Raw genomic sequence first — 13,905 nt, 5'->3', positions numbered from 1 at the left:
ATCCCAGCACTGGATTAGATGACAAATTTTAATTAAAATCCCCCCCAAAATAAAATAAAATAAAATGGAATTGCTGTTTGACAGATTTTATATATTGCTCTTATCTCCCTCATACCTTCCTTTGTCTCAGGCTGCTACCCACACTGTCCAGCAGACAGGCCTTATTTCAATGAGGATGAGATGACTTGTGTTGATGTGTGTGGCTGTTATGATGATCAGGGTAACTACCATCCACTAGGAAAAACATTTGACTCGAGAAAGACATGTCAATCATGGTAAGTATGTATAGCCTGACAACACTAAGAGAAATGATCATAGTAGAGTTTAGTTTCCAATTACAGTAGCACCTCCAGTTACGTTACCCTTGGTAACGTAAACTTCAGTTTGTGAAAGCAGCAAACCTGGAAGTGTTTCGCTGCGCACACATGCGCAGAAGTTGTCTACAACTTCTCTTTGGGTTGTGAAAACCTCGGGATCCGGCCGGACCTCTGGAACGGATCCCGTTCACAACCGGAGATATCACTGTACTCTCTGTATACCCCTTGAGATGTTATTCTTGTTGAATCTAGAATGAATCTTGTTGCTCTGATTGCATCTTTTATCATATACTCACAATATACCATTAGAATGAAATATGCTGAGAATCTAATTGGTTGAAGTAATATTTTTAATGGGATTTTACATATACAATAAATCCTAAAAACCAGAACAAGAAAATTATTAGAATATTCCTACAATTCAGTGTGAAAGTGGTAGATGAAATCACAGACAAAAAGTAGTCATCATGTGTGCCTTATATTTAGCAAGTTTCTCTTTGTATTATGGGTTTCTTTTTCTGTTCTGTGGACCAAACAGATAGTGATGAATGTGAAAAGTCACATGCAGAAGGTTCAATCCAGAGTAGGCACTGACAGTGACGATATTTTCCATATAGGATGCCCATATAGAATGTGTAGGAGAAGAGGTTGGTGTTACAGTAGAAAAAAAAACAACAAAAGAGGAATAAACCTTAAATGTAGCACCTACTTAGTCCCAGACACTGCCAAAAATAACTATGAAGAATAAGAAACAAGCTGTCAAATGGTCCATGATTGGAAGTGGGTGGGCAGATTTCATATTTCATATTAATATAATATGAAATTCACAGCATGCTATAGTCTGCAGGAGAACAATATGAAAGTATTCTATAGGTGGCACTTTACTCCCAAAAAACTTGCAAAAATGTATGGAGGACCAAGTCCCCAATGCTGGCGTTGTAAAAAAGAAATTGGAACATATTACCACATGTGGTGGACCTGCCAGGAAATTAAAAGATATTGGAATAATATATATGAAGAAATCAAAAAACTATTTAAACAACCAATAAAAAAAAGGCCGGAAATATTCTTATTAAACATACTACCACCAGAAACTCCAAAAGAAACAAAATTCTTACTGCTGTATGCAATGACTGCGGCCAGGGTACTAGTGGAAAGAAAGTGGAAGAGTGAAATCTTACCCACTGTATTGGAGTGGCATACACTCATGCTAGAATACGTACAACTGGCTAAACTTACTGACTCAGTAAGAGAATCATCAACACAAAAAATATCCAAACAGCGGAAGGTCTACAAAAAATATCTAAAAGTGTATTATCCTAATAATTCCATATTGGCAGATATAGAATAACGTTTGTAATATAAAAATGAGATTAAGGAAAAATAGAGAAGAAAGGAAGAAAACTATAATGAAGACCCGTAGAAAACAAAGAATTTGAAACTGTAACATTGGAAGGACGGGAAGTGTCTAAGAGGGAATAAATAGGATGTAACATAAAGATGGTATACGGTTCACATTGCGAAGAAGAATTTTTTTTGAATTATGCATTTAGGTTTTTTGTATTTATCTTTTTTGTATGAGATACGATGAGGAGAAAATGATCGTTGTATTTATATCATGCATATGTTCTACTTTGTATTATTTTAAACAATAAAGTCTTACATTTATTATTAAAAAAAAGGAAGTGGGTGGGCAGAGCAATTCAAACCCTTTCTAGGCCAGGCTTGGGGTATGTGTGGAATGGGTAGAGGTGTTCCTCTGCCCTGTTCTCCTAGCTCTGCTACCCTATGACTGGTGCCCATTGATGTAATGGCACATATGCAGCACTTGCCCTTCTACCTGCCAAAAGCCAACAGAGGATAGCATTGAAATAAGGAAGGCAGCGTGATTTTTCCTGAGGTAGGAAGGGGCTTCCTTTCCATTTCTGGCAATCCAGATAGTAAATGTTGCCGAATGTATATGGAGGACGAAAATGGTTGGAGGTACATTGAAAAAGGAATGATTCAAATAAATTGCCTTCAGCTATGCACAACATGGGAGATAGGATCAATGCAAGCAGACCTTAATGTAAGAGCAGGGTGCTACAAGTAGCTGTTTTTCAGCTATGAAATACGATGGTGCCTCCGGTTGCAGATGGGATCTGTTCCAGAGCTCCGGCCGATCCTGAGGTTTCCGCAACCGGAGGTGCTGCTTCTGCGCACGCGCGTGGCACAAAAAAGCACTTCTGCGCATGCATGTGTGGCAAAACCCGGAAAAACACTTCCGGGTTCGCCGCATGCGTATCCCAAAGGATACACAAGAAGAAGTGAACACAAATAGAGGTACCACTGTATTGGATAATATACTGTATCTTTTAAAAAGTAAATACCCTGTTTCTCATATTTTAAGACATACCCATAAAATAAGCCATAGCAGGATTTTTAAGCATTCAAGGAATATAAGCCATACCCCGAAAATAAGACATAGTGATAGGCGCCGCAGCAATGCCGGCCGCGGCAGGAGGAGGAGGAAAAAATAAGACATCCCTTGAAAATAAGCCATAGTGTGTTTTTTTGAGGAAAAAATAAATATAAGACATGTCTTATAATATGAGAAACACGGTATTAAATGAATGCTTGAGGGGGCAGGGGGGAAACTTTGAAATTAACTTCCAGATCAAACTAAGTATAAAATAAACACCAGAATGCAGTTTTATGATTCCTGGGTCTCACGTTTTCCTATCATTTCTTACAGTACATGCACCAGTAAAGGCATAGAGTGTAACTACGATGCCAAAGGTAAGCTGTATGTAGTGAGTTATGAATGGCACCTTATATCATATTTCATATGATGTTACCTAACCATTCTTACTCTGTCAATTTTCAGCATGCTACTGCTATTATGAAGGAAAGACATATATCTACAAGGATGTCATCTACAACACCACAGATGGCTTGGGCTGGTGCATGACTGCAACCTGTGATGTTAATGGAACAATCCACAGAGAACTATTCAGATGTGGTGGGACTACCACAATACCACCTACAGTTTCAACTACAGCACCAAGTGAAGCAGGTATTTCAATCCAAATCTTTTGCTTCAACTCTTTCCAAACTTCTCTGAGAGTAAGTTCCATTGAACACAATGAATAATACTTCTGAGTAGACATGCACTGCACCACACCAAAGAGCAGAGAAGCAGTTCCTACCACTGCAGTAGTAGCACAAATAGCACCACATCTTGGATGAGCTGTTAAAATCAGAGGTGCCATACAACACCACACAAAGGGACATTCTTCTGTTAACAGAGCCAGCACAAATGAGTCCCACTACTGCAACAGGGCTTGTACTAATGGAGCAATCTCCTTAGTGCTACTTAGGTATTTGAGCTAACACCATAACATAAATTTTACCAATTATCTCAACCAAACTAGATGTAAATGTGACATGATCAAAAGCAAGCATTTATAAAGTATGTAAGAAAATCAAGTGATAATGAAAAACGTTACAAATCTTCTATAACATAGGAAAATATCCCCAAATACACCATATTCATATACACACGGTTCCATCGGCTCAAGCATGGCAGCTCCCCAGATGGAATGATCTGTTTCCACCAATGTGCTCTTCTGGTTCCCCCTGCCCCCCAATCCCTGCCTCATCTATAGAAACAACATGTGAGAGGGGTTACATGGGAGAAGCAGAGAGGAGGCAGATGACAGATAACAGATAGGGAGATTTATGAACCAACTAAACCGGATTAAAATAACCAATTTTGTTTCTTACAGAAACCACTACAGCGCAAACAACAGTATGTGTCCATAGAACATGTGAATGGACTGTATGGTATGATGTCAGCTACCCTAAATTTGGACGAGACAATGGGGATTATGAAACACCAGAGAAAATAAGAGAAAGAGGAAATAAAGTATGTAAAATGCCAGATGAAGTGGAATGCAGAGCTCAGCGCTTTCCTAATGAAAAAATAGAAACACTCGGACAAAATGTACAGTGCTCCAAGTCTGATGGTTTGATATGCAACAATAAGGATCAGACACCACCAATCTGCTTGAATTTTGAAATCAGGTTCCTATGCTGCCTATACACACCATGTGGTGCATCAACATCTACACCAATTACTTCAAGAAAGCCAGAAACAACTCCAGCAACACCAGAAATAATAACAACAGAATCCATAACTACATCTAAAGTGACAGGGGGCATAACTACTACCCTGACTCCCCTTGTTACCACTACGCCAGGAAGCACCACTCCCGTTTGCCAACCCAAATGCCAGTGGACCTCTTGGTTCAGTTTTCACACTCCAAGCTCTGACCCTGGGGATGGCGATCACGAGGACATTAAGAGCATCCAGGCATCGGGGGGTACCATCTGCGAGCACCCTGAAAAGGTGGAGTGCAGAGCAGTGGACTACCCAGACCTCAGCGCATCTGAACTTGGACAGAACATGGTGTGCGATCCTACCATTGGACTCCTTTGCGAGAATGCCAAACAGAAAGGGAAGTACAAGATATGTTATGACTATGAGATGAGAGGACTGTGTTGCGACTACAAGCACTGTGAAACCACGCCAACGCCACTGGTCACAACAAGTGCCACCGCCACAGAAGCCCCAGGTAGCACGGTGGGCAAGAGCACAGCTCCAGCATCCTCCACGGCCTCTACGCCACCTCCCGTTGTCCACACCACCACTGAAAGCACCACCCTTGTGTCCACAACACCAGGAGTAGCCACAGGAAAGCCAACAACCACAGAAACACCAGGCAGCACGACAGGCAAGAGCACGGCTCCAGCATCCTCCACGGCCTCTACGACACCTCCCGTTGTCCACACCACCACTGAAAGCACCACCCTTGTGTCCACAACACCAGGAGTAGCCACAGGAAAGCCAACAACCACAGAAATACCAGGCAGCACGACAGGAAGGAGCACGGCTCCAGCATCCTCCACGGGCTCTACGCCACCTCCTATTGTCCACACGACCACCGAAAGCACCACCCTTGTGTCCACAACTCCAGGAGTAATCACAGGAAAGCCAACAACCACAGAAACACCAGGCAGCACGGCAGGCAAGAGCACGGCTCCAGCATCCTCCACCGGCTCTACACCACCTCCCGTTGTATTCACCACCACAGAAAGCACCACCCTTGTTTCAACAACTCCAGGAGTTACAACCGGAAAGCCAACCACCACCACCCAGTCAATGCCAATTTCCACCCTGCCTCTCACAACACCAGGCTCAGTCAGCACAGGTGCCATTTCCACTGGAGTGGTCCCCACTGTGACAGCCACAACACTCCAGTCCACTCCTGTTTCCAAACCTTCCTCAACAATACCAACCACCGGGACCACTGCGCAAACCCCTCCAGTCCTGCTGACCACAACCACTCTGGCTCCCCTTGTTACCACTACGGCAGGAAGCACCACTCCCGTTTGCCAACCCAAATGCCAGTGGACCTCTTGGTTCAGTTTTCACACTCCAAGCTCCGACCCTGGGGATGGCGATCACGAGGACATTAAGAGCATCCAGGCATTGGGGGGCACCATCTGCGAGCACCCTGAAAAGGTGGAGTGCAGAGCAGTGGACTACCCAGATCTCAGCGCATCTGAACTTGGACAGAACATGGTGTGCGATCCTACCATTGGACTCCTTTGCGAGAATGCCAAACAGAAAGGGAAGTACAAGATATGTTACGACTATGAGATGAGAGGACTGTGTTGCGACTACAAGCACTGTGAAACCACGCCAACGCCACTGGTCACAACAAGTGCCACCACCAAAGAAGCCCCAGGTAGTACGGTGGGCAAGAGCACAGCTCCAGCATCCTCCACGGGCTCTACGCCACCTCCCGTTGTCCACACCACCACTGAAAGCACCACCCTTGTTTCCACAACACCAGGAGTAGCCACAGGAAAGCCAACAACCACAGAAACACCAGGCAGCACGGCAAGCAAGAGCACGGTTCCAGCATCCTCCACCGGCTCTACACCACCTCCCGTTGTATTCACCACCACAGAAAGCACCACCCTTGTTTCAACAACTCCAGGAGTTACAACCGGAAAGCCAACCACCACCACCCAGTCAATGCCGATTTCCACCCTGCCTCTCACAACACCAGGCTCAGTCAGCACAGCTGCCATTTCCACTGGAGTGGTCCCCACTGTGACAGCCACAACACTCCAGTCCACTCCTGTTTCCAAACCTTCCTCAACAATACCAACCACCGGGACCACTGCACAAACCCCTCCAGTCCTGCTGACCACAACCACTCTGGCTCCCCTTGTTACCACTACGGCAGGAAGCACCACTCCCGTTTGCCAACCCAAATGCCAGTGGACCTCTTGGTTCAGTTTTCATACTCCAAGCTCCGACCCTGGGGATGGCGATCACGAGGACATTAAGAGCATCCAGGCATTGGGGGGCACCATCTGCGAGCACCCTGAAAAGGTGGAGTGCAGAGCAGTGGACTACCCAGACCTCAGCGCATCTGAACTTGGACAGAACATGGTGTGCGATCCTACCATTGGACTCCTTTGCGAGAATGCCAAACAGAAAGGGAAGTACAAGATATGTTACGACTATGAGATGAGAGGACTGTGTTGCGACTACAAGCACTGTGAAACCACGCCAACGCCACTGGTCACAACAAGTGCCACCACCAAAGAAGCCCCAGGTAGTACGGTGGGCAAGAGCACAGCTCCAGCATCCTCCACGGGCTCTACGCCACCTCCCGTTGTCCACACCACCACTGAAAGCACCACCCTTGTTTCCACAACACCAGGAGTAGCCACAGGAAAGCCAACAACCACAGAAACACCAGGCAGCACGGCAGGCAAGAGCACGGCTCCAGCATCCTCCACTGGCTCTACACCACCTCCCGTTGTATTCACCACCACCGAAAGCACCACCCTTGTTTCAACAACTCCAGGAGTTACAACCGGAAAGCCAACCACCACCACCCAGTCAATGCCGATTTCCACCCTGCCTCTCACAACACCAGGCTCAGTCAGCACAGGTGCCATTTCCACTGGAGTGGTCCCCACTGTGACAGCCACAACACTCCAGTCCACTCCTGTTTCCAAACCTTCCTCAACAATACCAACCACCGGGACCACTGCACAAACCCCTCCAGTCCTGCTGACCACAACCACTCTGGCTCCCCTTGTTACCACTACGGCAGGAAGCACCACTCCCGTTTGCCAACCCAAATGCCAGTGGACCTCTTGGTTCAGTTTTCACACTCCAAGCTCCGACCCTGGGGATGGCGATCACGAGGACATTAAGAGCATCCAGGCATTGGGGGGCACCATCTGCGAGCACCCTGAAAAGGTGGAGTGCAGAGCAGTGGACTACCCAGATCTCAGCGCATCTGAACTTGGACAGAACATGGTGTGCGATCCTACCATTGGACTCCTTTGCGAGAATGCCAAACAGAAAGGGAAGTACAAGATATGTTACGACTATGAGATGAGAGGACTGTGTTGCGACTACAAGCACTGTGAAACCACGCCAACGCCACTGGTCACAACAAGTGCCACCACCAAAGAAGCCCCAGGTAGTACGGTGGGCAAGAGCACAGCTCCAGCATCCTCCACGGGCTCTACGCCACCTCCCGTTGTCCACACCACCACTGAAAGCACCACCCTTGTTTCCACAACACCAGGAGTAGCCACAGGAAAGCCAACAACCACAGAAACACCAGGCAGCACGGCAAGCAAGAGCACGGTTCCAGCATCCTCCACCGGCTCTACACCACCTCCCGTTGTATTCACCACCACAGAAAGCACCACCCTTGTTTCAACAACTCCAGGAGTTACAACCGGAAAGCCAACCACCACCACCCAGTCAATGCCGATTTCCACCCTGCCTCTCACAACACCAGGCTCAGTCAGCACAGGTGCCATTTCCACTGGAGTGGTCCCCACTGTGACAGCCACAACACTCCAGTCCACTCCTGTTTCCAAACCTTCCTCAACAATACCAACCACCGGGACCACTGCGCAAACCCCTCCAGTCCTGCTGACCACAACCACTCTGGCTCCCCTTGTTACCACTACGGCAGGAAGCACCACTCCCGTTTGCCAACCCAAATGCCAGTGGACCTCTTGGTTCAGTTTTCATACTCCAAGCTCCGACCCTGGGGATGGCGATCACGAGGACATTAAGAGCATCCAGGCATTGGGGGGCACCATCTGCGAGCACCCTGAAAAGGTGGAGTGCAGAGCAGTGGACTACCCAGACCTCAGCGCATCTGAACTTGGACAGAACATGGTGTGCGATCCTACCATTGGACTCCTTTGCGAGAATGCCAAACAGAAAGGGAAGTACAAGATATGTTACGACTATGAGATGAGAGGACTGTGTTGCGACTACAAGCACTGTGAAACCACGCCAACGCCATTGGTCACAACAAGTGCCACCACTAAAGAAGCCCCAGGTAGTACGGTGGGCAAGAGCACAGCTCCAGCATCCTCCACGGGCTCTACGCCACCTCCCGTTGTCCACACCACCACTGAAAGCACCACCCTTGTTTCCACAACACCAGGAGTAGCCACAGGAAAGCCAACAACCACAGAAACACCAGGCAGCACGGCAGGCAAGAGCACGGCTCCAGCATCCTCCACCGGCTCTACGCCACCTCCCGTTGTATTCACCACCACCGAAAGCACCACCCTTGTTTCAACAACTCCAGGAGTTACAACCGGAAAGCCAACCACCACCACCCAGTCAATGCCAATTTCCACCCTCCCTCTCACAACACCAGGTTCACTCAGCACAGCTGCCATTTCCACTGGAGTGGTCCCCACTGTGACAGCCACAACACTCCAGTCCACTCCTGTTTCCAAACCTTCCTCAACAATACCAACCACCGGGACCACTGCACAAACCCCTCCAGTCCTGCTGACCACAACCACTCTGGCTCCCCTTGTTACCACTACGGCAGGAAGCACCACTCCCGTTTGCCAACCCAAATGCCAGTGGACCTCTTGGTTCAGTTTTCACACTCCAAGCTCCGACCCTGGAGATGGCGATCACGAGGACATTAAGAGCATCCAGGCATCAGGGGGCACCATCTGCGAGCACCCTGAAAAGGTGGAGTGCAGAGCAGTGGACTACCCAGACCTCAGCGCATCTGAACTTGGACAGAACATGGTGTGCGATCCCACCATTGGACTCCTTTGCGAGAATGCCAAACAGAAAGGGAAGTACAAGATATGTTACGATTATGAAATGAGAGGACTGTGTTGCGACTACAAGCACTGTGAAACCACACCAACACCACTGGTCACAACAAGTGCCACCACCAAAGAAGCCCCCGGTAGCACGGTGGGCAAGAGCACATCTCCAGCATCCTCCACGGGCTCTACGCCACCTCCCGTTGTCCACACCACCACTGAAAGCACCACCCTTGTTTCCACAACACCAGGAGTAGCCACAGGAAAGCCAACAACCACAGAAACACCAGGCAGCACGACAGGCAAGAGCACGGCTCCAGCATCCTCCACCGGCTCTACACCACCTCCCGTTGTATTCACCACCACCGAAAGCACCACCCTTGTTTCAACAACTCCAGGAGTTACAACCGGAAAGCCAACCACCACCACCCAGTCAATGCCGATTTCCACCCTGCCTCTCACAACACCAGGCTCAGTCAGCACAGGTGCCATTTCCACTGGAGTGGTCCCCACTGTGACAGCCACAACACTCCAGTCCACTCCTGTTTCCAAACCTTCCTCAACAATACCAACCACCGGGACCACTGCACAAACCCCTCCAGTCCTGCTGACCACAACCACTCTGGCTCCCCTTGTTACCACTACGGCAGGAAGCACCACTCCCGTTTGCCAACCCAAATGCCAGTGGACCTCTTGGTTCAGTTTTCACACTCCAAGCTCCGACCCTGGGGATGGCGATCACGAGGACATTAAGAGCATCCAGGCATTGGGGGGCACCATCTGCGAGCACCCTGAAAAGGTGGAGTGCAGAGCAGTGGACTACCCAGACCTCAGCGCATCTGAACTTGGACAGAACATGGTGTGCGATCCTACCATTGGACTCCTTTGCGAGAATGCCAAACAGAAAGGGAAGTACAAGATATGTTACGACTATGAGATGAGAGGACTGTGTTGCGACTACAAGCACTGTGAAACCACGCCAACGCCACTGGTCACAACAAGTGCCACCACCAAAGAAACCCCAGGTAGTACGGTGGGCAAGAGCACAGCTCCAGCATCCTCCACGGGCTCTACGCCACCTCCCGTTGTCCACACCACCACTGAAAGCACCACCCTTGTTTCCACAACACCAGGAGTAGCCACAGGAAAGCCAACAACCACAGAAACACCAGGCAGCACGGCAAGCAAGAGCACGGTTCCAGCATCCTCCACCGGCTCTACACCACCTCCCGTTGTATTCACCACCACAGAAAGCACCACCCTTGTTTCAACAACTCCAGGAGTTACAACCGGAAAGCCAACCACCACCACCCAGTCAATGCCGATTTCCACCCTGCCTCTCACAACACCAGGCTCAGTCAGCACAGGTGCCATTTCCACTGGAGTGGTCCCCACTGTGACAGCCACAACACTCCAGTCCACTCCTGTTTCCAAACCTTCCTCAACAATACCCACCACCGGGACCACTGCACAAACCCCTCCAGTCCTGCTGACCACGACAACCACCCTGGCTCCCCTTGTTACCACTACGCCAGGAAGCACCACTCCCGTTTGCCAACCCAAATGCCAGTGGACCTCTTGGTTCAGTTTTCACACTCCAAGCTCCGACCCTGGGGATGGCGATCACGAGGACATTAAGAGCATCCAGGCATCAGGGGGCATCATCTGTGATCACCCTGAAAAGGTGGAGTGCAGAGCAGTGGACTACCCAGACCTCAGCGCTTCTGAACTTGGACAGAACATGGTGTGCGATCCTACCATTGGACTCCTTTGCGAGAATGCCAAACAGAAAGGGAAGTACAAGATATGTTACGATTATGAGATGAGAGGACTGTGTTGCGACTACAAGCACTGTGAAACCACGCCAACGCCACTGGTCACAACAAGTGCCACCACCAAAGAAGCCCCCGGTAGCACGGTAGGCAAGAGCACAGCTCCAGCATCCTCCACGGGCTCTACGCCACCTCCCGTTGTCCACACCACCACTGAAAGCACCACCCTTGTGTCCACAACACCAGGAGTAATCACAGGAAAGCCAACAACCACAGAAACACCAGGCAGCACGGCAGGCAAGAGCACGGCTCCTGCATCCTCCACCGGCTCTACGCCACCTCCCGTTGTCCACACCACCACTGAAAGCACCACCCTTGTTTCCACAACACCAGGAGTTATAACCGGAAAGCCAACAACCACAGAAACACCAGGCAGCACGGCAGGCAAGAGCACGGCTCCAGCATCCTCCACGGGCTCTACGCCACCTCCTGTTGTCCATACCACCACTGAAAGCACCACCCTTGTTTCGACAACTCCAGGAGTTACAACCAGAAAGCCAACCACCACCACCCAGTCAACGCCCATTTCCACCCTACCTCTCACAACACCAGGCTCAGTCAGCACAGCTGCCGTCTCCACTGGAGTGGTCCCCACTGTGACAGGCACAACACTCCAGTCCACAGCTGTTTCAAAACCTTCCTCAACAATACCCACCACCGGGACCACTGCACAAACCCCTCCAGTCCTGCTGACTACAACAACAACCATGGCCCCCCTTGTTACCACTACGCTAGAAAGTACTTCAACTGTGTGCCTTCCAAAGTGTAATTGGACCTCCTGGTACGATTTGCACCGTCCTACCAACAGTCCAGATGATGGCGATATTGAGAATTTTGAGACCATCCGAAAAGCTGGTGGAAATGTTTGCAAACATCCACAAGACATTGAATGCAGAGCTGAAAGTCACCCTGATGTCAGCCTGTATCTGCTTGGTCAGGAAGTGCAATGTAACCTCCATGTTGGACTTTTGTGCGAAAATTCAAAGCAAACAGATAAGATGTGTCTGAACTTTCAGGTTAGATACCAGTGCTGTGAATACAAGCCTTGCCATCCTAGCACAACACCCCTGAGCACACCAGGTGTAGCTACGACAGAAACACCAGGCAGCACGGCAGGCGAAAGCACAACTCCAGCATCCTCCAAGGGCTCTACGCCACCTCCCATTGTATTCACCACCACCCAAAGCACGACTCTTGTTTCCACAAATCCAGGAGTAACCACAGGAAAGCCAACGACTACAGAAACACCAGGCAGCACTGCTGGCAAGATCACAGCCCCAGCATCCTCCACAGCTTCTACGCCACCTCCCATTGTAGTCACCACTACCCAAAGCACCACCCTTGTTTCTACCACTCCAGGAATTACAACAGGAAAGCCAATCACCACCACCCCTTCGACTCCCATTTCCACCATCCCTCTCTCAACTCCTGGCTCTGTAAGCACACCTTCCATCACTTCTGGAGGGGCTTCCACTGTTTCAACCACATCTCTTCCATCTACCCATTTTTCCAAACCTGTGTCAACGATATCCACTACTGGGTTCACTGTAGAAACAGCAACTGTCCCTACTAGAGTGCCATTTTCCACTAAGCCTTTGGTCGTTGTTACAACAGGTAATTACAGAATGAATCTGCATATCCTGGTATGAAAATCTTGTTTCCTTTGGTATATATTCCAACAGTTAAATTTATTACATGTTACTCAATTCCAGGTTTCATGCCAAATGTTAGCAAATTGTTTCATATTAATGGGGACTTGGTGATCTTTTTTCATATACCACCCTTTTCAAAAATTGGTATCCCAGTTATGAGACCTAGTGTCTATCAGTTAGCAACTTATCAAAAATGTTTGCCTAGATCTTAGTGTGCATTTTTCAAAGAAGTTTTCAATGCTCTTTCAAGTAGTAGATAGCTCTCTGGCTAGATATTTGGAATTTTATTCACAGCACCTGTGGACTGGAGGTGGTGTGTTTTTTGATACTGGGAGGAATATAGTTACGTTCCCCTGTTTCTTGATAGTATGGTAGGTATATAATAAGAACAGCAAGTAAGCGAATTATTGATCTGATTCATTAAACAATTAACTGGTTTTTGTCAAGTTTTCTCAATTATCAAGTTAAATTCTCCAGCTCTAAAGATACATGTAAGTGTGGTTGAGCTCAGTTGAAATTCTGAATTGTTATGCTTCAGTTGGTGCCTTGGAAGTGTACACTGAGGTCTTAAATATCTACAGTACAGTGTTTAGCATCCATTTCCAGCAGTATGTCTTCAAACAGTACGTAACAACTGCTATACTTATTTGTTTCTTTTTTTATTGTGTCTTCAGCAGCAACAAGTACTTCCATACCTTCTACAACAGGAACTAGCACATTCACTTTGAGCAGTACAACTCCATGTTTCTGTCGTGTGCCCGGATTTAGTAAGGGCTTGTTTTCTCCTGGTGAGTTTCTCTTAATGAATTTGAAAAGCAGCTGAAGCAATGTTTTCATTCACATATTGCTTTGATTGTACATATGCTCAACATACGTCCTTCCTTATACCTACATCAAGATTGTGCACCATTCTCCACAGGGGAGTCT

The 13,905-nt window shown here is 48.2% G+C and overlaps 1 protein-coding gene across 1 annotated transcript in view; it reads left to right on the top strand.

The window, feature by feature from the left end:
• Positions 1–13,905, top strand: part of LOC118096288 (mucin-5AC-like) — a 66,313-nt gene that overhangs the window by 30,140 nt on the left and 22,268 nt on the right. The window contains exons 27-34 of the mRNA XM_060276395.1: positions 131–275; positions 3,052–3,095; positions 3,184–3,372; positions 4,085–4,909; positions 5,339–5,554; positions 6,365–6,456; positions 7,060–12,940; positions 13,653–13,766. Of these exons, the coding sequence (XP_060132378.1) occupies positions 131–275; positions 3,052–3,095; positions 3,184–3,372; positions 4,085–4,909; positions 5,339–5,554; positions 6,365–6,456; positions 7,060–12,940; positions 13,653–13,766 (7,506 nt within the window). The remainder of the gene's footprint in view (positions 1–130; positions 276–3,051; positions 3,096–3,183; positions 3,373–4,084; positions 4,910–5,338; positions 5,555–6,364; positions 6,457–7,059; positions 12,941–13,652; positions 13,767–13,905) is intronic.

This window comes from Zootoca vivipara, chromosome 1 (genome assembly GCF_963506605.1).
Source record: "Zootoca vivipara chromosome 1, rZooViv1.1, whole genome shotgun sequence".
NCBI classification, from domain to species: domain Eukaryota; kingdom Metazoa; phylum Chordata; class Lepidosauria; order Squamata; family Lacertidae; genus Zootoca; species Zootoca vivipara.
Note: the sequence above shows the minus strand (reverse complement) of the source record. Positions and strands in the feature narration are given on the sequence as shown.